This window comes from Cricetulus griseus, chromosome 4 (assembly GCF_003668045.3).
Source record: "Cricetulus griseus strain 17A/GY chromosome 4, alternate assembly CriGri-PICRH-1.0, whole genome shotgun sequence".
Classification (NCBI taxonomy): Eukaryota; Metazoa; Chordata; class Mammalia; order Rodentia; family Cricetidae; genus Cricetulus; species Cricetulus griseus.
Window position 1 is genome coordinate 218,632,861 of NC_048597.1, and position 22,270 is coordinate 218,655,130.

The 22,270-nt window shown below is 41.6% G+C and overlaps 1 protein-coding gene across 18 annotated transcripts in view; it reads left to right on the forward strand.

Moving 5' to 3' along the window:
• Nucleotides 1-22,270, forward strand: part of Lrrfip2 (LRR binding FLII interacting protein 2) — a 102,770-nt gene that overhangs the window by 26,891 nt on the left and 53,609 nt on the right. For 13 of the 18 annotated variants that reach the window (XM_035444015.1, XM_035444014.1, XM_035444019.1 and 10 more), the window contains 3 exons: nucleotides 11,247-11,333; nucleotides 19,025-19,081; nucleotides 19,176-19,220. In XM_035444015.1, coding sequence (XP_035299906.1) covers nucleotides 11,247-11,333; nucleotides 19,025-19,081; nucleotides 19,176-19,220 — 189 coding nt within the window. Of the gene's footprint in view, nucleotides 1-11,246; nucleotides 11,334-12,763; nucleotides 12,815-19,024; nucleotides 19,082-19,175; nucleotides 19,221-22,270 lie in introns of all 18 variants that reach the window. The other 5 variants (XM_035444021.1, XM_027414737.2, XM_027414739.2 and 2 more) reach the window with 3 other exon arrangements.

The window sequence follows — 22,270 nt, forward strand, 5'->3', positions numbered from 1 at the left end:
CTGGAGGGAAGTAGACACTAAAGACCACATAATAGATTCTTCCTCAAACTTCAGACACTTAGCAATTCCTTTTTGTCTTGAAAACTGGTTATCTGTGTGTGCTGTAGTCACTGACATTCTCAGAATTGAGGAAATCTGTAATATGTGTATTTATAACTTTGTGAAGTGCTTTGAGAGAACAGTAAACAGTTTCATTAAAGAGTGTGCCACAGGGGACATGTTTGAGGGCCTTGGGAAGGTTTTCTTGGAGGAAGTGGCCTTTCACCTGAGGTTTGCAGGATGAGGGATATTCCCCCAAGGGAAACGGAATTGTCAGAGAACTTTTCTTTGCAAACCTGTGGGGCTGAAGGAGTGCAGTGGCTAACATTTATTCAGTGTTCATGATTGCACCCTAGCTCAGTACTTTAGCTCCAGGCCTTTTTATGTATCACTGTTTCATTGGTGATGAATATAAGCCATGGAGACATCAAGTAACCTTGCCAAGGCCATGATGCTAGGAAGGGCTAGCAATGGAATGTCCCATGGTTTATGCCCTCTTAACTATGGTCCTCTAGTTACCTTGGGTGACAACTGAGACAGAGGAGAAGAAAGAGGAATTAGCTAGTTCAAGTTAGTGGTTTGCAGCTAGGGACTAGTTTTGTTCCTTGGGGATGTTTGACAATGTATGTAGACATTTGTGTCTGCCACAGTGAAGGGTGTCGTGGGGAAGGTGTCCTGTGTCTGTCACAGTGAAGGGTGGTGTGGGGAAGGTGGCCTGTGTCTGTCACAGTGAAGGGTGGTGTGGGAAAGGTGCCTTGGCAGTCGTGGGAGGCTGAGGATGTTGCTCAACTTGCCAGTGCACAGCTCAAGCATTAGCGGGGACGAGGCTGACAACCTTGATGGTAGACTCTCATAGATTATGATTAGGAGATCTAGTCTGTACTAAAAGCGATGGGGAAATATTGAAGAGTATTTTTTGCAGGGGAGTGACATGATCAAATGGATGACTTATTATAGGTTGGAGCTTGTATCAGAGAAGAGACATCAGTGGTTGCAAGGAGGTGAGTCATGAGCCACAGGTAGTGGGGGTGTTGGAATGGGAAGGTAAGTAGTTGGTGCTCTGTGAATGGCTGTGGATGGTGGCAGAGACAGGACTCCGTGACGAATACATCTGGATAGATGGTAGGGAACATCAGAATGATGGGGGAAGAACATGATTGCATGTTGGCATGTGTGGCTGCAAGATACCCAGGTCAAGTTTTGAGAATGAGAGGTGGACTTTAGCAGATTCTTGATACTTGGATCTGCTGTTGGTACATTGAAGTTGTTGACCTCAGTGTGTGGACACCATTATCTCGGGAGAGAGGTGAAGATGGCTTCTCTTTGCTGAGTCCTAAAGAGCTCCAGGACAAGTTAGAGTTTTATCTTGCACATGGTTTTTACTTTATGTATTTGATTCAGATTATTTTGTGCAAATGGGTTTGTCAGAAAAATAATTCCATATGATTCAGAATGACTCCTATTTGTAGTTTAAACATGTTCTCAGTGTTGATTTATGAAACAGGAATCATTTTCTCAATTATGAGAAATGAAATCCCCCCCCCCACACACACACATACAGGGTTTCTTTGTAGCTTTGGAGCCTATCCTAGAACTCATTCTGTAGACCAGGCTGGCCTCAAACTCACAGAGATCCGCCTGCCTCTGCCTCCCGAGTGCTGGGATCAAAGGCGTGTGCCACCAACGCCCGTCTAGAAGTGAATGTTTTTATATTTCTACCTAGTTTTAAAAAAATCAAAATCTCCTCCTTTCTGTTTACTGATTACTTACTAGCATATCCTCTGAAAGTAAAGTTGTGACTTCACCCGGAATTCTTTTGGGTGCCTTAGTGCACAAGTTGAAACAGTCTATTTCTTTCTTATCCTCAGCTGAGGAGAAAAGGGAGATGGAACTGGAGTACCTCTTTTTAGCAGATCTCCCCACCTCCTGCCCGATTGTCACTGACTCCGGGAAGACCAACCAGTATTACAGTCAGTATCTCACTGTCCCTTGACTTGTTGCTCTGTCTGGAATTAAGGGAGCATTATTATGCTAAAGCATCCATTTTGTCTAGTTGTGACTGAGACTTTCACCTTTGCTGTTCATATCCTTCAATACCAGTGCTGTAAATGGGAAGACATTGCTGGCAGCACCTCCCCCTAGTACTTTTACATGGTGACTCACATTCCCTCCCTGGGTTACATTGTGTCATTGCAGATCCAGTGTTTTGCTTTTCTTGGGCTATTAATTAGTTTGTATCAAGGCCTCAGTAATTAAACTTCTTAACCTTAGATTTCCTTTCCTTTCTTATTTGGTAAGATTGTTTTTTTTTGTTTTTGTTTTTGTTTTTTGGTTTTTCGAGACAGGGTTTCTCTGTGGCTTTGGAGGCTGTCCTGGAACTAGCTCCAGGCTGGTCTCGAACTCACAGAGATCCACCTGCCTCTGCCTCCCAAGTGCTTGGATTAAAGGCGTGTGCCACCAACACCCATCGGTAAGATTGTTTTTTAAAGATTGTTTTTTGCTGTCAAAAGTTCTCCGAGTAAAAAGATGAAAACAGTTGTTTGACATTAAGAAAAGATGAGTTAAAATTTCTAGATTTTATTCTTTCAGTTTTATCTAATACACATTAGGGTTTATGTTCAGAAAAATTTAAATATGTGTCCTCAAATACAAAAAGCTTTCTTAAAAAGTGGTTAGTACAATACATTTCAAGATCTCTTTAAGAAAAATGATATGTCACATTTTGGGTTGAAGAGAAGTTGCTAGGAACATGGAGTAATAACTTCTATTTGTTAATTTGGAAACCATGGCAACACAATAAATATTATGTCTCTTAATTTGTCTTTCAGTGTTCTTTTGGCTTGAGTGCCATGGAAGAATAAACAAAATTAACACAGTAAATGCTGAGTACAAGCTACCTGAGTTAGTCATTTTTCTTGAGTGTTTCATGTGGTTTTTTTTTTTTTTTTTTTTTTTTTGAGACACAATCTCATTATGTAACCCCGGTTGACCTCAAATTTATGCTCTTCCTACCTTGAGCTTCCAGGAGCTGTATGAAAGGCCCATGCCTTCACACACCTAGTGAGTGAGAAAAGATTCACTCCAGGTCAGGGTGTCCTCAGACTCCTAGTGGCTCCTATGCCTCAGTTCCCGGAATTTTGTACTTTGAACCCAAGTATCTGCAGGTATGAAGATGTGAGTCAGGTAGCAGAATGAGGAGAACTGCTGGGCTAGTAGCTTGTGGCCTACAGTGTGTACCACGGGAGGAGGTGTTGCTGTGGGAATGGGGTCTGTCAGGAAGGGATGTTTCTGCTGAGGAGTTGGAATTGACTCAGAAAGTTGGGGGCCACAATCAGATTTGACTTCCAGGGTAATAACCCTGGCTACCAGGGGATGTGTCTGGAGGAGGTCAGGTCAGAGTGAGAAAGTTGCTGTGTGCCTCTTGTTGGGAGATGATGAGAGCTTGAAGGCAGAGAGGGACAGCGAGCTCTAGAGAATGGCAAGTGTGGAGACTTGTGGGAGCTGGGTAGTTGGGACTCAGGGACTGCATTGTGGAGGGAGGCTGGGAACAGGGGAAAGAGTCTTCATCTTCTGGGCAGTGGGGCAGTAATAGAAGCTGTAAACAACATGGGACATAGAGGGAAGATTATGCGTTTCGTTAGGGATTTATTGAGTCTGGAGTTCTTGTGGAACACTATCCATTTTTAATAGTGTGCTAGATAAGCACGCTGGAGAGAAGCCTGTCTTGTACATAAAGATTTGCTAACTTTTGTCAGCTGAAGTCAGTATCACCCAGGAGAGAAGACAGAATGCAAAGAGCAGGAAGTTAAGCCCAGAAACTCTGGCTCTGTTAAAACTTGAAGGATTTAGAAAATAAATGTGTGTCCACACAGGATTCTAAAGGAGGGACGTTAGAGAACGCACAGGAAACCAAAGGCACTAGTACTACAGGATGCCAAGAGCTTTCAGGAGGAATGAGGGGTTAGTGATGTCAGCTCTCCAGAAAGAAGTGAGATAAGAACTTAGAAATTCCACTGGGTTTGGTAGTTAGAGGTCATTAGTGACCTTTGCCTGAGTAGTTTCAGTCCAGTGATTTGGGCAGAAGCCAAACTGTTGTCATTTGAACTAAGTGAGAAGTGAGGAGGGCTGCAAGAAGTGTGAAAACGTGGCTGCAAAGAGAAGACTAGATCTGAGCTGGCGTGGGGGGGGGGCTTGTTGCTCTTTTTTAAAGATGGAGAGACCGTGTACCCTATTGGATGAACCAATAGAAGGAGAAGCTGAAGGCAGGAAAGGTGGACGTTGGGGCAGGGTCCTGGGTGGCTGAGTCTTACAGGGCAATTTGGAGGGGATGTGTTTAGGGTGGTGGTCTTGGGGCAGCACTGACCTGAAACAGGAGGGTGGCTCTTCAGTGGGACTTCTGAGAAAGGAAAAGGGACAGCATTAAGACTGGATGTCTGTCCAGGGCAGGGAGCTGTGGAGGGAGTGCCTCCTTCAGGCCACGACCTGTATTTTCTACTTGAAGCACATTCTTAGACACATCTGAGAGATTCCTTCTGTTGTGGAAAAGCATTGATACAAGAGGAGAAATACCTCTACATGTAGAAGAGAGAGAAGAAAAACTATATTGCAGAACTTTCTCCATGGAGAATGAAAACCACTGACATTGTGTTTCTTAGAAATTCTCCCCTTCTGGTTTATTTGAAACAGTCTGTAGTGGTATGACCATTCTGAGTGGCACTATTTTGTTTCTGAAAGACTCTGTGGTTCATTATATACTTAGAGCCTATATATGTCCTAAAAACAAAACAAGAACACATATCTGTTTGTGGTTCATTAGGAACTCTTCATAACTTGATGGCCCTACCCCAATTTATAGAATGTATACATGTTTTGTAGTTGGTTAACTCTTTGGCCTCTGAATTGTTAGATACTAGATTCAGACTATTGTTAAGTAAACATACCTTTGTCCTCATACCAGAATAGTAGTCTCAAGTGAGATGTGCAATAAAGATTTTATTGAAGTAAACAGTGAGCACTACCCAGAAGATCAAGCAGATCCCTCCTATCTTGTCTATCCAGTGAGCAGAGTTTATAACAGGATAGACAGGCCTCAGGGGAGCCTCTGATTGGAATGCTACAGGGAACCACAGCATATTTAACCTAGTCCCTGTGCCTGCTAGACTGAAGCAGTTACAGAATCCAAAGTTAAATTCATAAAGCTGGTGAATGCTTTTAGTCTGAGAAGTTTTATTGTACTTGTTCTTGGGGTTTCAGTAGGTTGACCCAACAGTATATAGCCGCGAGTCTCGGGGAAGGGAGAAGCTGAAATTAGAATTGAGAAGCTTTGAAGGCTCTAGGTGAAAGTGGTAAGAACTGTTGGGAAGAGGGGGGTCTGTTGGAAGGAAACAAGGGATGCACTTAGGAGGTCCTGGGGCTTGGAATTGAGTGGGGGTGGGGTGGGCTCCATTGCTGGAGACTGGGGACTTTGGAAGTGAAGCTGCCCACTGGTGGAGGGTGGAGTCGGTTTCACCCACTCTAGGTCTGTGGATAGCTCATCCTCTAGTTGGTAGAAGTGGAGGCTTTGCTTATGGCTGAGAAATCAGTTTGTGATGCTGGAGTTGAGTTCTCATTGACTCACAGCTGGAACTACGATCAAAGATGAGCACAAGGGCTGAGCACAGTCAAAGGAGATTATCTGCACCTGGGTAAAGGAGAGGCCTGAGAATCAATAGGACCAAAATAGTGCAGTTCTGCAGAGAAGAGAACTGGCGCTCATTTTGAAAACCACCCAAAGCAAACCTCTGGTTGGTCTGAGAAGGGCTCAGACTCAGTGTATAAATAGACAGGTCGGAGTAGCATGGTTAAGAGTGGATTATAGTGAGTCTCAGGGTGTGGGTATTGGCTCCGGCATTTGCTAGTTAGGTGATATTATTTGTCATCTATATCTCAGAGGTTGAGTTTGTGGACTTAAAAGCAATCAGCCATCTAACCTTGCTAGTAAGTCAGTACTCAAATGAGGCAGTCAAGGCACTGTGAAATCTCATTTTGCCCACTCTCTGCAAAGGATGGCCTTTGTTTATTTGTTTGAGATGGGATCTTGCTATGTTGTCCTTGCTGGATTCAAATCCCTGCACTCAGGATCCTCTGGCCTCAGCCCCCAGACTTGCTGGAACTACAGTTGTGCCCCACTGTGCCAGGTGCAAGTTTGGGTTTTGATTGTGAGGAGATTATTCTGATAATATTGTTTAGTTTTAGGTAAGGTTATCCCTTAACAGACTTACCAAAGTTTGAGTTGGATTCTGTTCTGTTTTCATAAGCTTGTTTCTCAGACTTGTTCCTGGACCATGGTGTTTAAAGGATTAATTAGGCTTTATTTAGTAATTGGTCCAAGAAATGCTATACATTCTGTGCCCCCCTTGAGATTCCTAGTGTTTGTTGTTATTAAATATTTTGACTTAAGAAGTTCAATCCAATATTTCCTAAACCACCTACATCATAAACTCTCCTTCCTCCCATTTATACATTAAATTTTGTGAACTGGGCCAGGTTTTGGCGGTGGCGGCACACACCTTTAATCCCAGCACTAGGGAGGCAGAGGCAGGTGGATCTCTGTGATTTCGAGACCAGCCTGGTCTACAAGAGCTAGTTCCAGGACAGCCTCCAAAGCCAGAGAAACCCTGTCTCAGAAAACAAAACAACCCCCCCCCAAAAAAACCCCCAAAACATTCTTTCTTTCTGAAGATTTTTCCAGGCCAGTCTTCCATGTGATATTCTCTTTCCATCGATTAGGTAACAAGTGTTAGGGATGATACTTGGCCTGCCCCTGGGCTCCCTGGGTGCAGTTGGTGTCCTTCCCAGCTCTGGTACATTATTGGAGCATAGTCAGAGAAGCATCTTAACACACAGAATTGCTGCGACCATACCCATAGCATCTGCACTGGAACTGGAGGCCACCTGTCAGCTTTGTACCAGAGTGTCAATGAGCCTTCTCTTCAGCAAGCTTGCAGGTGGTGAGCTGTGTCGGAGTCCAGTGGAGCGGTAGAGCCTGCACTGATGTGGCCTGGATGGTTCAGGATAATCGTGAGCACTGAGGTTGCTACTTCCAGAGACAGGTCATTTCTTTGCTGTCCCATGCGGCATGCATTGCCTGGACAAACATTTGATGGACAGCTCCCTCAGCTTCACGCAAAGCCTCATGGTGTATTTCAACACACTTTGCTTCAGTTGTGACAGTGGCTGGAGAAAGGCAGTCACCACACTGTGTTTGAGAATTCTGATTTCCCTCAACTCACAGGGACCTTATCAACACCACCAGTTTTGTAAACCTTCTGGAAGGACAGGCACAAAGGCTTGCAGTTGGACAAGTTGGTGGCAGGATACCGTCTATACCTGGTGTGGTTCCGCTTGCATTGCCACCTTGTGAGGGATGTTCCACCCAGTGAACCAAAGCATGGTAGCACTTGACTTAGACCAGGAATTTGGCCCAAATGCTACAGTGTGAGGCTTGTAGCTCATTTCTTAGTATAAATGCTGCCTTCCTAAAAAGAACTTTGTCCCTCTTCTGGCCATAGGGATCAACAGTTAGTTGTTTCATACCAAGTATATAAGCTAGGAGGTATGCTCATGTACCTGCCAGCTTTTTTAAATTTCAAGACAAGGTTTCTCTGTGTAGCCCTGACTGTCCTGGAACTCACTTTGTAGAGCAGGCTGGTCTAGAAGTCAGAGATCCATCTGCCTCTACCTCTCTCTCAAATTCTGGGATTAAAGTCCTTCACCACCACCATCCAGTGGTCTGTCAGTTTTTTGAGAGCCCAGCTTTAAATTTGCCAACACCAGCAGCAACAGTGTAGACATCATAGGCAGTCTGCAGTGAGACACCTGTTATCGTATTGTTTAAATAGAAGTCTGTGCTCTGGGGCATCAGTCATAGTCACTCAACACTTGCAAGTCTCCCGAGTCTACAGATGTCACTGGTGATGGCTGCTCGTGCTCAGCCCTTACTTATCCTAAGACCCAGATATACTTGAAGGAGCCCTTTCCCATCTCACCACCTACTTCACATGCTTTCAGGTTTTTCTGAGATTTATTTTATGTGTCTGAGTGTTTTACTTACATATATGTGTAATATATCACATGTGTACCTGGTGCTTAAGGAAGTCAAAAGAGGGTGTTAGATGACCTACAACTAGAGTTGATAAGAAATGTCATTGAACAGATTTTAGCAATCTGTAAATTAGGTCATTAAAAAAAAGTCCCATTTTAGTGTAGATTTTACAGAATTGGCTGCAGATCCTGTAGGGATAAAATCAGTATTTTTGAATTAAATTTGGAAGAGAGACTACAAAGTACAAAGTTAATGTACCTAGAGTGAAAGTTCTTACTCATTGCCATGGCTATAATTTAAAAGTATTTGAAAATTTTATTACTTTCATAGATTCAAATGTATTTGCTATCTACTGAAATGTAACTTAGACTTGAAGTCGTTTTCCGTAAAGTACAAACTCTAGTAAGGAAGTGATGTCTGCTCATAGTTCATGAAGGGGACTGTGACTTGAGGCAGAGAATAGGTGTTTAAAAAGGTAGGGGCCAGTGTCTGATAGATAGGGGACTTGTTGTTCTAGACGCACCTCTAGTTGCATCTTAGTCTATAGATTTTAATTTAGTTTATAAGCTTTTGCTACTACAAGACCTGTTTAGCAGCCTGGGGCATTGCCAGAATGGGAATAAATAGGAATTAACTGTTAGCTGTGCCCTGCTAGGCAAAACTAATTTCTTCCTAGCATTTTTGACTCCCAAACATGAGAACAGGGCAGATTTGGTCATCTCACACTGTGTATTCTTAGCATCTAATATAATTGCTTATGGAATAGACTCTTAAGCACTGGCTGAATCTATTCTTATGAGATTGTCATAAATATGACAACATGGAAAGAGGCATCCTCTGTAGCTATCCAAGGGCTGATCTGTGTTGGAGTAAGTATGTGGCCAAGGACAGGGAAATTACTGCAAAGCAGAAACCAGAGAGATTTGAAAGTTCCATGTCGCACAGGGAACTGCTTATGAATTTCCATGATACCCTGGCCTTTATCTGAATTGCCCTTGTTTATTATTTAGCAGAAGTTGTGGGCATGCAAGTTGTGGGGTGCCAAGAGGTATGCATTTCTAAAAGGCTTTATGTAGATGGTTGTTTTGCCTTCATGTTTGTCTGTCTGCTACTTGTATGCTTGGTGCCCACAGATACCAGAAGAAGGCATCAGATTCCCTGGGACATGAGTTACAGACAACAGTGAGACACCATGTGGGATCTAAGAACTGAATTCAGATCCTCAAGATGATCAGCCAGTGCTCATAACCAATGAGCCATTTCTCTAGCCCCTATTTTTTTTAAATTGTTTTAAACGTGTGTGTGAGTGTGCAAGAGAGAGAGAGAGAGAGAGAGAGAGAGAGAGAGAGAGAGAGAGATAACTTGCATGAGTCAGTTTCTTCTTCCACCATGTATATCCCACGATTGAGTGTCAGAATTTGGTGACAAGGACCTTTACCTGCTGAATCATCTCCCTGCATCTCCCCCCACCACACACACCTTAAAGACAAGGTTTCTCTGTGTAGCCCTGGCTGTCCTGGAGCTCACTGTGTAGACCAGGCTAGTCTTGAAATTTCATTGAGTTCCTACTGCATGTGTCTGCTGGGTGCTGGGGTTGCAGGTGTGTGTCGTCACAAGAGTGTGTGGTATTTATGAAAGATGCAATGGGAGTAATCATCATACATGGTGGGAACTCTTTCCTGGGCGGCTGTAAGCACGTGTGTATCTCTTTATTAGAGGGTACCAACAACAGACAAAAGTACGATTCTACTGAGGTTAGACAGTCATTCTTGCAGAGCATGGTCAGGGATTTACTTTTTTAGGCGCTCAGCGGCCACACCACCCAAAGTCTCACCCTATGGAGAATGACGACTTTTGCATAGCTGCTTATATGGAGTCTTCTGCCAGTTAATCTTCCACAGAGACCACAAGACCACGTGCAATTCAGGATGGAGTCATACTCAGTGGGCAGGGAGAGGAAGCAGAGAGGGGGTGTTTAAGACATGAGGTTGAGGGCCTGATGATCCTCCCCTCCCCCTCCTATGAGGGAATGCCAACAGTTAACAGGCCCCGTCTTGAGGGTCTCTTGCAGGTGCTCACAGCTGCTTTGATGAAGATGATGGCTCTTCTGCTCCAAGGATAGTACTAGACAACAACATAGAAAGTAGTATTTTGGCTGAGTGAGAGACAGGGGAGAGTACTTCCTGCCAAACAGATGGTCTACGAGGAAAGGCTAAGAAAGCTATGGAGTTCAGGCAAAGGAGGAGATGGTCCTGAGTGTGAGGGGCCAGCCTTGCATGTGCTTTTGCCTCTCTGTTCCTTCTGTATGTGCAGCCCTCCACTTCTTACTGTACCGCAAACAATGGGAACCAGTAGAGGATTTTAAATAGCCAAGTGACATCAGAAATGTCTTTGTCAATTTTAAGGCCATTATAGGGCAGATTCTAGAGGGATGGATTTTGGAGGTGGTTGTAGTCCAAGCAAGAGATGGAGCTTTCCTGCTGTGACTCCATTTACATCAAATACTGGGATAACTGATTATTAGAGATTAGTGGTTGCCAGGAGTTAGTGGGGAGGTATAACAGGAAGGAATTATTCATGTATATGGGCTTTCTCTTTGAGGTTCTTGAGTTAAAAGTGATAGTTGTACTGTCTTTGAATGTACTAAAAAGCACCAAATTACATTCTTTATTAAGACTGTACAACTATCACTGTACTACCCTGAACACACCTGCTCTCCTTTAAAAATGGTGAATTATCTCTGACACTTAAATTATATCTCAATTTAAGAGGGAGACCCTGAAACAAGCATCGTTTGACACACTCAGGGAGTTTAAATATTAGCAGTATCGAAAACGAAACAGTAGCCATTTCTCAAGTTCTTAGTTGGTACAATTGAATTGACAAGCACAGAAATACAGGAATAGAACAAATTTTAAGGAAATAAGTAGTGAGCTGTGTATTAAGTGTGTATGCTGGCCCTGATTTGAAGAGAGATATTCGAGTCTAGGCAAAGCAGGGAATGTATGAAAATTGATTGAAGTCAGGCAAACTTGGAATATGTGTCCTATTGTGCCTTGTCACCAAGTCTGGCATATAAGTACTTTTGTCCTCATATAAAGCTGAGATTTATGTTACTTTTCAGGCAGAAGCAAGGCTAGCAGCAAAGCGGGCTGCCCGGGCAGAAGCAAGAGACATTCGCATGAGGGAACTGGAACGACAGCAAAGAGAGGTAACGGGAAGTGTGATCTTAGCCTGTGCGAGGGCCTGTGTGTGGTTTATTGGGGTGAGGGATAAAAAAATAGGATGCATGAAGGGGAGCTCTTACTGTCTCGAATCTCCATTTCCAGGGCTCAGGAGTACAGAGGACTTTTGTGAGACACAAGGCATTACAGTGAGATAGTGATAGGGAAATCCTCAGGTTGGACACCTTTCTCTTCAGGGTGCTGTCTCTTCCACCTGAATGTAGATCTAGGCATTGGCTCTCATAGGTCAGCAGCTGCGTTTTCTTTTTAGATAACCCAGGTGAGAGTGAACATAAAGAGAGGGGGGGCATTGCGGGCAGTATATAAAAAGGGTGGGCTGTTAAAAGCCCTGGGGAAGCCCTGGGTCCCAGGGTGGTAAAACGGAAGACCCCTTCATTCTTTACTGCACAATCCCAATCCTCTGCCTTAAAGGAACCAGCTCAGGAAGTCTGTATTTTCTTACTTAGAATGGTTTCTGCCCTCACTGTTACCATCCTTACTGCTGGCCCTTCTATTAGGATGTGGGGAGACACCTCTATAAATGAGGAGCGGCCTGGAAGTTTTAGAATGGAAGGTTTTGACATGCCATATGTGCCAGTCCACATGGGAACATCCCTGTGAGCCCTGATCTCCCTAGCTAGCTAGATGTATCCTCACACTTAAACATTCTGAAGCCTATTTAATAATGTAGGAAAATGTAAAATTGGCAGAACACCCCCAAACAAACCAAAACATCCAGTGCCAAAATATAGGGTCAGAAAGAACTGGTTTAGTCAGTACTTTAGTTTGACAGTGTGGAATTATAATTGGTCTTATGTTTTTCTGTAGTCTACAGATTTATATTATGCTTTTGTCATTAGAAAAGTAGAAAAAATTAGAATAGGTAAATGAAAATTGAGCTAAGATGACATACTGGTTAACTTTCTGATATCAACTTAAGTCTGAAAATTCTCACAAATATTTTGATGCTGTATTTATAAAGGGGAAACACCTGTGGACAAGTAGTAAACAATTTATTTTCATGTTATTGGAGGATTTTTCTATTGACAAATTTAAAAAGGATATTTAAATATTTGTGTTCTATGTTGATGTAGTTTTCTCCTGTTGGTTATATTTTCAAATATCGGATGCAGTTCTTGGTTTGAAATTTAATGTTCCAATGCATTGTCTTTTTTCTCCTAAGATTGTACTAAATTATGAATAGAAGAGATAGTTATTAACAGAAGTTCTGTCTATGCAGAGAACCATATGTCTTTTTGTTACTGAACATATTTAGCTTAGTAATTTCTTATATTTTCAAAGTGTAGCTTTGAGTTACCTACTGTTGTTGTCTTAGGCAACTGTATGCAATTAAGATTTTTTTGGAGAATGCGATATATTGAAAACCATTTAGTTTATAAAACTTTTGTATTTATAGCCCTCTCATCATTGCTCTGACCGGAAGTGGGGACAGATTCAGAAGTGGCTGGTAGGCCAGGATTGCCTGTCCTGCATGCTCTGATAAACTGTTGAACTAATGCAACATTGAAGCAAAACATTGACTAATGGTTTGCAAAGTAGGCCTTGGTTTGTGTGTCCTAAAGGTCACAGAGCAGCTGTTCTGTGTGTAGTAGACCAGATGGGTACTCAGAGTCCAACCATTTTCTTTGTGGCCGGTGGCCTCACTTTCAACTCATGAAAGTCGAAGATCAAGAAAGAATGAGTAAATGAATGTATGCTTTAGTAGTTTAGGCCAGACTAGAAAGTACTAAATACAAACAAAAGCATATATTGAAAGTCTAATATTTCATTTTTCTGTTCAGGAGTTGTGAAGATAACCATTTAAAAGAATCATTGATATGTGTGTGTCAGTGAGAGTATTAGACTTAGGAGGTTTTTGGTTTGAGGTTTAAAATGTAGTTGCTTAACGTGAGTCTTGACTGATATGTCGCCAGGATTGGACATACGCACAAGGTGGGAGTTTACTTCAGAGGAGTAATTACTCCTCCTCTCTCCTTCTGTCCCTGTTCTTTACTCCTTTCAAATTGATTCTTCCTCTCCCTCCCTTCCTTTGTCTTTGGCTCCCTTGCTTGTGAGCCCACAGGTGTGATGTTCTAGAAGTGGCTAATAAGTTTTTGGTGAAGTCTATGGTGAATAACCACACATTGGACTCTCTATTGCTAGATGATTCCTTTCATGCCAAATATTTCCCTTGACTCTGTCTGTCTGTCTGTCTGTCTGTCTCTCTCTCTCTCTCTCTCTCTCTCTCTCTTTCTCTCTCTCTCTCTCTGTGTGTGTGTGTGTGTGTGTGTGTCACACTTGGCTTGCTGGGATGTAAGTAGGAAGTACTAGGAACATGAAGCTCAGCTCAGGAATGAAGGAAGCTACTGTGTGTCAGCACCATGCTGGAACTCTTTACCTTGCTTTACCATAGGGGACACTTGCCATTTTGTAGATGGGCTCTTTAGGTTTTTTTTTTGTTAACTTAAAACAAATATAGACATACCTGGGGAGAGGGAATCATAACTAAGGGATTTTGTCCATCAGATTAGTCTATGGCCATGTCTGTGAGGCATTTTCTTAATTACTAATTGATATAGCAAGGCCCAGCCCACTGTGGGTGGCACCATCCCTAGGAAGGTTGACCTACCTGTATAAGAGAGGTAGCTGAGCAAGCCAGAGGAAGCAGTGTAATAAGCAGTGTTCCTCCATGGTCTCTACTTCAGTTCTTGCCTCTGGGTTTCTACCCAGATTTCTCTCACTGATGAACTGTGACCAGTAAGCCATACAAATCTTTCCTTCCCTAACTTGGTTTTGGTCAGTGTTTCATCACAGCAGCACAAAGCAGACTAGGACGAGACAAAAAGGAGAGGTATAGTGACATAAGTAGCCTGTTTAATCATTGGCAGAGTCAGATAAGGTAGGAAGGAGAGCCACAACTGCTGACAGAGGTGGAGCAAGCAGGGGGAGGGCTGGAACCTCCCTGGGTTTCTGTACGGCCCTGCGTAGCCAGCTTTCCCTGTTTCTCATGACCCTGATTTTAAGTTGTAGGCCTTAGTCAGCATCATGTTGGTATGTGGCTGGAAGAGTAAATGCTGTTTCTAGTGTTTTCTAATCTGAAACTGAAGGAGCAACTCCAGCCCCATTTTAAAAATAATGTCTATAGATGGAGAAGATGGCTGGGCATGTTCTTCGGGCTGTGATTTTCTTTTATTCAAACCACTTCACCTCACTTTAAGTGAACTTTTAAAAAGAATGTGCTTCATTTTCATTAACCTAATTTGAATATAACAAGATAATTTCCCAGAAAGTTTTGTTTTGAACTTTTTGTGCTTTATTGATTCTTATGAGAAACTCAGTCATCATAGATAACTTCATTGCAGAATCTTTGCTCCATCTGTATTTTGCCATTGTTGACACTGGCTGTTTATCCAGGACTTAAAAATTTGAGAATACTGAGGCCTCACTTAGACCAGGCAGAAGCTCTGCCACTGAACTTTATCTCCAACCTGCTTTTCACTTTTTGAGACAAAGTCTAAGTTGTCCTGGCAGAAATAGTCTGCTGATCATGAACTTCCTGGTCTGGGTACTGAGGCTATCATCCATGATAGTGGCCAATCCTTAGACAGCCAGGGAGGAAAAGACTCCCAGAAGTTTGGGCTAAATATGTCCCTGTCATTTAAGGCATTGTCATGCTTGGGCTGTTCAGTCCTAATAAGGTCACCAGGATTATGAGAGTGGTTGTTTTCCATGACTGTGTATTTAGTACCCAAGAACACAGTTTGCTGCCATCTGTTTTATTAGCTGCTGGTGCTACTGCTTAAGGAAGAGCCACTGACTGTTCTGTGTAGTATTGTAGTTCCTACCTGGACAATGAAGAGGGCTGTTCTTCCGTGGAAGAAAGCCCTGTGTTGTTGTTTCTGTGTAACTGAGCCAAGCAAGGTGGACTCTATGGTGGATGTTGTATTCATGGTTCTGTTTGGCTGAGTCTGAGGATCTGAATACCGGCCCCAGCTTTATGCTCTGGGAGATTCCCCCTTTACCTTTCTTGTGATAACTTTCTACCCTCAAGATGAGGGATCAGATAAGACCCTCTCCAAGGATTCCAGAGCCTAACGTGGTGGTGCCCACCTGTAATCCTGGCAGTTGGGAGGCAGAGACAGGATGGTTGCCATGATTTTGAGGCTATCCTGGTTTACTGAGTGAGATCTGTCTCAAAAAACAGAATCCTGGAGTAGTAACCAAGGTCTTTCAGACAGTATTTCCTTCTGATTTCCTCACATTTGCCACTTAGCTGCTTTTCACAGTGAGGAGATAATTAAAAACAGCCTTGGTGCTACTGAGAAAAGATGCTTTTCAGCTCTTAAGGCATGATAAAAATTTGCTTTGTGTTTTCCTTACTATTTTACCTGAACGTGCGTTTTTTTAAGTTGGATTAGAGAAGTGCTCTGCATTTTGGTAGCCTTAGTCACGCACAGGTAATTAGATTTAAATTGATTAGAATTAAATTTGATCTGGAATTTAGTTTTTCAGTTGTGCATTGTATTAGGGTTTTCTAGAGGAACAGATTCCATGGGATGAATAAATGTAAAAGAATTTATTAAATTAACTTAAAATAGTAACAGCAGCTGTCTCACACTTGAGAGGCTGAGAACCAGGTAGTTAGTTGCTTAGTCAGTTTCACTCAGTGCTTCAGCAGTTGGAATCATTGCACAGGAGCTGTTTTCTAGCTGTTGTGAGGTCAACAACTTGGTGTGTGACCCGTCTAACAGACGGGGTGCCTTGCCAATCTGGATGTGGTGCCAAAAACCTGGAAGGTTCCCAGAGAACCTTAATCCTTGCTTGGAAGTCTGGAGAGACTGGTTCTGCTGTCAGTGGCCCAGCAGGGACAGGAGGGTCAAATCAACCCTGCAGTAGAAGGAAAGGCCAAGTTACCAAAGGCAATGGTTTCCCTTTGCCACACCCCTTTTTATCTGAGCTTCTTCTAGAAGGATCTGCTGGCACTCTGGGTGGGTCTCCCATATCTGTTAAGGCGGGACAGTTCTTCAGTTGAGGCTCCCTACTTGGGTAATACTGATTGATTCTGGCAAGTTGGACCTTCACACAGTTCCAGCATGTCAAGTAGTCAGCCACATGTGGCTAGTGGGCTACCATAAATATCACACATATAACCGTTTCTGTCATCACTATTGGACAGTGCTGGTTTAAAGTATGGCTTTTGACTATGAAATAAATGAGTCATATTCTTTGTGCAAATGACTGGACAGTATGAAACATGAATCTCTGTAGCCTCTTTAGGTCCAATTTTCTTTCTTTCTTTCTTTCTTTCTTTCTTTCTTTCTTTCTTTCTTTCTTTCTGTCTGCTCACCCACACGCCCACCCACCCGTCTGCCTGCCCGTCCATCTATCTCTCTCTCTCTTGCCAGGTGGTGTGGTGGCACACGCCTTTAATCCGGCACTCAGGAGGCAGAGTCAGACGGATTTCTGTGCATTCAGGGCCAGTCTGGTCTACAAAGCGAATTCCAGGACAGCCAGGACTGTTACACAGAGAAACCCTGCATCAAAAAAAAAATTACCTGATTTATTCATGTTTTATTTTATAAGCATCTTCCCTGCATTTATGTAGGAGGATCACTTGCATGAAAAGCGCCTGGAGTGACCAGAAGAGGACCTTGGATTCCCTGGAGTTACAGATGGTTCTGAGGCTCCATCTGGGTGCTGGGAACCAAACCCAGGTCTTTTGGAAGATCAACAAGTACTGTTAACCACGAGCCATCTCTCTAGTCCCTGTGTCAGATTTTCACTGGAATTAAAAAGAAACGCTTTGGGTTGGGGAGATGGCTCAGTGGTTGAAAGCACTGACTGCTATCCAGAGGACCGGAGTTCAATTCCCAGCATCCACATGGCAGTTCTGGGGATCCAACACATACATAGACACAGACATACATGTAGATAAAACACAAATGTATATAAAATAAATAAATGATTAAAATAAAAAGAAAAGCTGATTAAATATAGAAGTATACCAATATTTAACAAGATTTTATTATAATTATTTTGATAATATAATTGCAAATAAATAGGGATTCATCTTTCCTTGTATCATTGATGGGGATGTGTTCTTCAGATGGACTTTTGTTTATTTGCTTTAAATACAAGGTTTTAATTATGCAGCACTGACTGGCCAGGAAATGACTTGTAGACCAGGTTCATCTCAAACTTAGAGATCTTCCTGCCTCTTAAACGCTGGGATTAAGGGAATGCACCATCATATCTGGCTAGATGAGTTGTTTAGAAGTATTCTATGGTTGGTGGAATGGAAAGGAAGGACAGAGTAAAAGGGTTAGATAGATATTCAACCTTGGATATCAGCTTAGTACCCCAAATGACACTGAGGGGTGTGTAAAATTAATTTGACTGTGTGAGCCAAGGCTTTCTGGTTAGTTTGGAATCAGTTACCACTTAACACTGTATGCTCTGCTCTGCTAACTCACATGTCTCCAAGACTTTTGTGGTATCACTTACAAAAAGTGTAAATTGGTGACTAATGCCTAGAGATCACAATACCCTGTTGGAAATCAAGTCACCGAATCATCATGGTATCTTTGAATAGACTTAGGGACATGTTTTTATCAAGTGTAGCAGTGTATACAGTGGATGTCAAAAGATTATATTTTTTTTAATTACAAAGATTGAGACCAAAATGGAGCAGTAAACTGTGGCACTTTGGCTGAATTATGATTTCTGTTTAGAGATGAATGGCCAGAGATAGCCCTATCTTTTTTGCAGCTGCATAGTGGTCTAGCTGGATTGCTGTGAAGTGTTGTAGCATTATTTCATTTTGGAAGATAGATGTTGATATGTGAGCTGACCTAGACTAGTTAAATGTAGTTTTTTAGTCACAATGGAAATTACTTTAGCAATTTGGACATTAGAATTCTAAAAACTCATAAATTCCTCATGGTGCCAGCTGACCAAATTCTGGGAACTAGCTCTTTGCTACCTGTGGCTCAGGCTTTACGGCCTCACTGTTGGTGAGCAAATGTGGGAACATTTAGAATTGCACACAATTATGTGTACTGTTAGGTGTAGTCAGTCTCTTTATATGCTGCTGAAGGCATGACTTAGCTATTAACTGTGAAATATTTGTTATTTCTTAGTAGTTTATCACATTATTTCTTTTACTTTTTCAGTTAGAATAGTGAGAGGAAGGAAAAAAAAACAAACAAAAAAACAAACCAAAAAAGCTTCCTTACAGTGAGCACCAGATTACAACCTAAGTATTTTTAAAGCAATGTGTATTCTTCTTTGTACATTTATGACAAAGTAAACATTTCTTCTCGCCTGCATAAGCTAGCACTTACAATAAAAAATAAACATCCGCTTTCAATGCTCAACTCAGCATCTGTTTGCTGAGTGCTGTGAGGTGTTTTAATCTCTGTATGCTGAGCTCTCCGGGCCACATGGAAATAATGAGTGCTAGGACGTATCCACACCTACTGAAATACAAACCCTGCCACGAGTGTGTCTGCCTCTCCACCCAAAGCATGTGATGCCACCGAACTCTGCTTTGGAACTGAAGTGTCAAAACCCGCTTATTGTAAGAAGATGTTGCTGTGCTTTTGACTGTATTTTACTCCTTTGCTCTGACAGTTACTTGTTCAGTGATTAATTATCCATGTACTTTCTTCTTTCCCAGGAAGATTCAGAGAGGGCCAGGTATTCTCACCGCTCTGGCCATCACCGACCTTATCTGGTTTGTAGTTGCATATAAACTTGCCTGTGGTGCTGTTCCTCATTGGCTTCATGTAGTCACAAACTTTTAATATGTTTGCTTTTATTTTTATCAGGGAGTTGAGGATACACTGTCTCTTCCAAGCCTTGGCAGTCACAGGGTTGGTATTCTAACTTGTTTACACCGAATGGCAAAGCTTTTAACAATGAGCTTCGCTCAGCATCAGTGATTCTGAGCAGTCTGACAGTGTCCACTTATGCCTCTGCATAGCATAAGTGAGCAACGCAAATAAACTCTTTAATAGAAAGAGATGCTTTCTCTCAAATCATTGCTAGAAGTGAATTAATTCTAAAATCTTGAATATTTTTATATTAACAGAGGCCTGTTTTTTGCTTTTTGTAGAAATACCTTTGATTTCAAAAAAGTATCACAAAATGATAAGATTAAGTTTTATAGAATAACATCAGCTTTGTTCTAATTTTTAGATTTTTTCCTACTTTCATATTTTAAACAGACAATCTATTGAATGAGAATAGCTTTGGGTCTTGTCTGGCTAATTACAATTATGATTACATGGAGCTATTGACTTGAAAATTTATCTTGCCATATGTATAAGAATTATGCTTTGACATTTAATTAATACTTTGTAATGTGCCAGCCTTTTAGCGTAGATCATTATAAGTAGAGTGAGGATTTGCTGCCTGAAGTCCTGCGTGTTGTGCTGAAGCATGACTTCTCTTCTTCTAGAATTGTGCCTGAAAACAGTGTTTTGCATTTGTGTTATTTATGTTTTTCACCAGTAAAATCATTTTTTCTATTAAGAGATGTATTTGTTCCAACTCTGATTTCCTTCTTACATTCTATAAAAATGTACTGCTTAAGCTGTTCTGACATTTTTATATTTAGTAATACTCCATTACACTCCAAAGCATTGTTTTCTTTTGGTGTATGCAGTCTCTAGCATAACTTTATAAACTGGTTTTAAGTCATAAATGCTCTATTTAGTTACAAATTTTAGACTACTTACAACCTTTTGAAGAAATCTAAGATAACCAGTGACTTAAAGTGGCTTTATAGGGACAGGAAGACTGGCTGTGCAGTTAAAAAGCACTTGTTGCTGTTGCAGAAGACCTGGTTCAATTCTTAGCAGCCACGTGGCAGCAGTTCACAGACTTCTATTAACTCAAGGTCTAGGGTGTCTGATGCCCTCTTCTGGTCTCTACAGGCACCAGGGATACACCCTGGACACATACATACAAAAACACTCCTTTTAAAAAAAAAAAAAAAAAAAATATATAATATATATTATATATATATATATATATTTTTTTTACACGTTTAAATGTTCTTTTAGGAGGAAAACGTATGCATTTGTCTTTTTCTTTCCCCTTTAAATAACTTTTTAAAAAAATATATAACGAGTCTACCAAATTTCAAAGTTGAGAGTCAAGGACTATAAAATATTCCCCTCTTCCTTATCTGACCAGTTTCTTTGTTTTCAGTTATAGTACTCAAAGTATGAGTTTTCACGAATTTGTTATTGAGTTGAGTATTTGTAAATTTACATATTGCCTTGGAGGAGCTGTGTTATATTAGTTGATCTTCAAGTTTGACCTAAATTAGGGGACTTTAAGTCAACTTCTGAATAAAAGAAATCTGTCGTTAAGCTGATAAGGAACTATTGGAGTGAGTATAAAGCTACCAGGTAGATATCCCTTTAATGGAAGTTATATCAGTAAACATTGGAGATAAAATTGTAATTCTTTTCTTTTTTAAAATTATGGTAGCTGTAAAAAATGTGTTCCCATGGGTAGAAGAAAACTCTGTATTTTTTGAGGTTTATTTTAGGTGTATTGGTTCTGGAATATATATCTGCAACATGTGTGTATAGTGCCCTCAGAGGCCAGAAGAGGTTGTCAGATCCTCTAGAACTGGAGTTACAGATGATGTGAGTGAGCCCCTGTGTGGGTCCTGGGAATTGAACCCAGGTCCTCTGGAAGAGCAGCCAGTGTTCTTAAATGCTGAGTCATCTTTTAGTCCAGACTCTTAGTGTGTGTGTGTGTGTGTGTGTGTGTGTGTGTGTGTGTGTGTGTGTGTGTGTGTTTAAAGTGTGTGTGTGTGTGTGTCTGTGTGTATGTATGCATGCATGCATGCAGTGTTCTGCCTGCAAGTATGCCTGCAGGCTAGAAGAGGGCACCAGGTCTCATTACAGATGACTGTGAGCCACCATGTGGTTGCTGGGAATTGAACTCAGGATCTCTGGAAGAGCAGCCAGTGCTCTTAACCGCTGAGCCATCTCTCCAGCCCAACTCTCTGTATTTTTAAAAGTTAGTGTATGAGTGCCAAGGATGTAGCTAAGTGATAGATTTCTTGACTAGCATGTGCAAGGAAGGACCTGGGTTTGATCTCCATCACTAGGAGAAAAACCTCGTGTGAACCTGAAAAGTAACAAAGGAGGCTGTACTGTCCTTATGTGTATGCATTCAGCATATTTTACATGCATAGACCTTTGCAAAATTAAGTCTGAAAGCTCACTGATAAATTGTATTTTTTTTAAACAGTGTTCTTTGTTTTTTGGTCACTCTGGGAATGGTCCTTGTTCCCAGTGTTCCTTCGCTGAGGCCGGTCAACATCCCTCAGCCTTTGAGATAATTTTGTTTTGTTTTAATTAGATGACATTAGGAATTCCAGCCATTTGGAGTTTTTGTTTGTTGGTTTGTTTTGGGGGTTGGGCCCAGGGTATGTGGTGGACCACTTAGCTATTACTAGCTCTGTATTACTGACTTTTAAATGATTTTACCATTTCCAGTAATATGAATATGTCAGATAGTTTTCGCCCTCTGTAAAAGTAAATATGATGGTCTAAAATGGTGTCCTAAATATTCTTATTGGTTTACCATATAATTTAGAGGCTTCAGTGTTTTTTTTACCCGTGTTTTTAAACTTAAGAGTTGTGTATTTAAAGGGCTTTGCACATTTATTTGGTTTTGAAACATTAGTAGTGTGTGGATGTGGGTCACTTAGGTTTTATGCTGCTTTTTTAGGACTTTGAACTTTCCTTTTGTCCAGTTAGTTACCTTTTAGAGACTACTCTGTTGAAAGGTGCCTGCCAGAAGCTATGTGGGTTGAAAATGCTATAGACATTAAGACTAAAAATAAAAAGGACAAAGGAAGCCTGAGCCTGAAACCAGGCTGGGGGTGGGGTGGGGT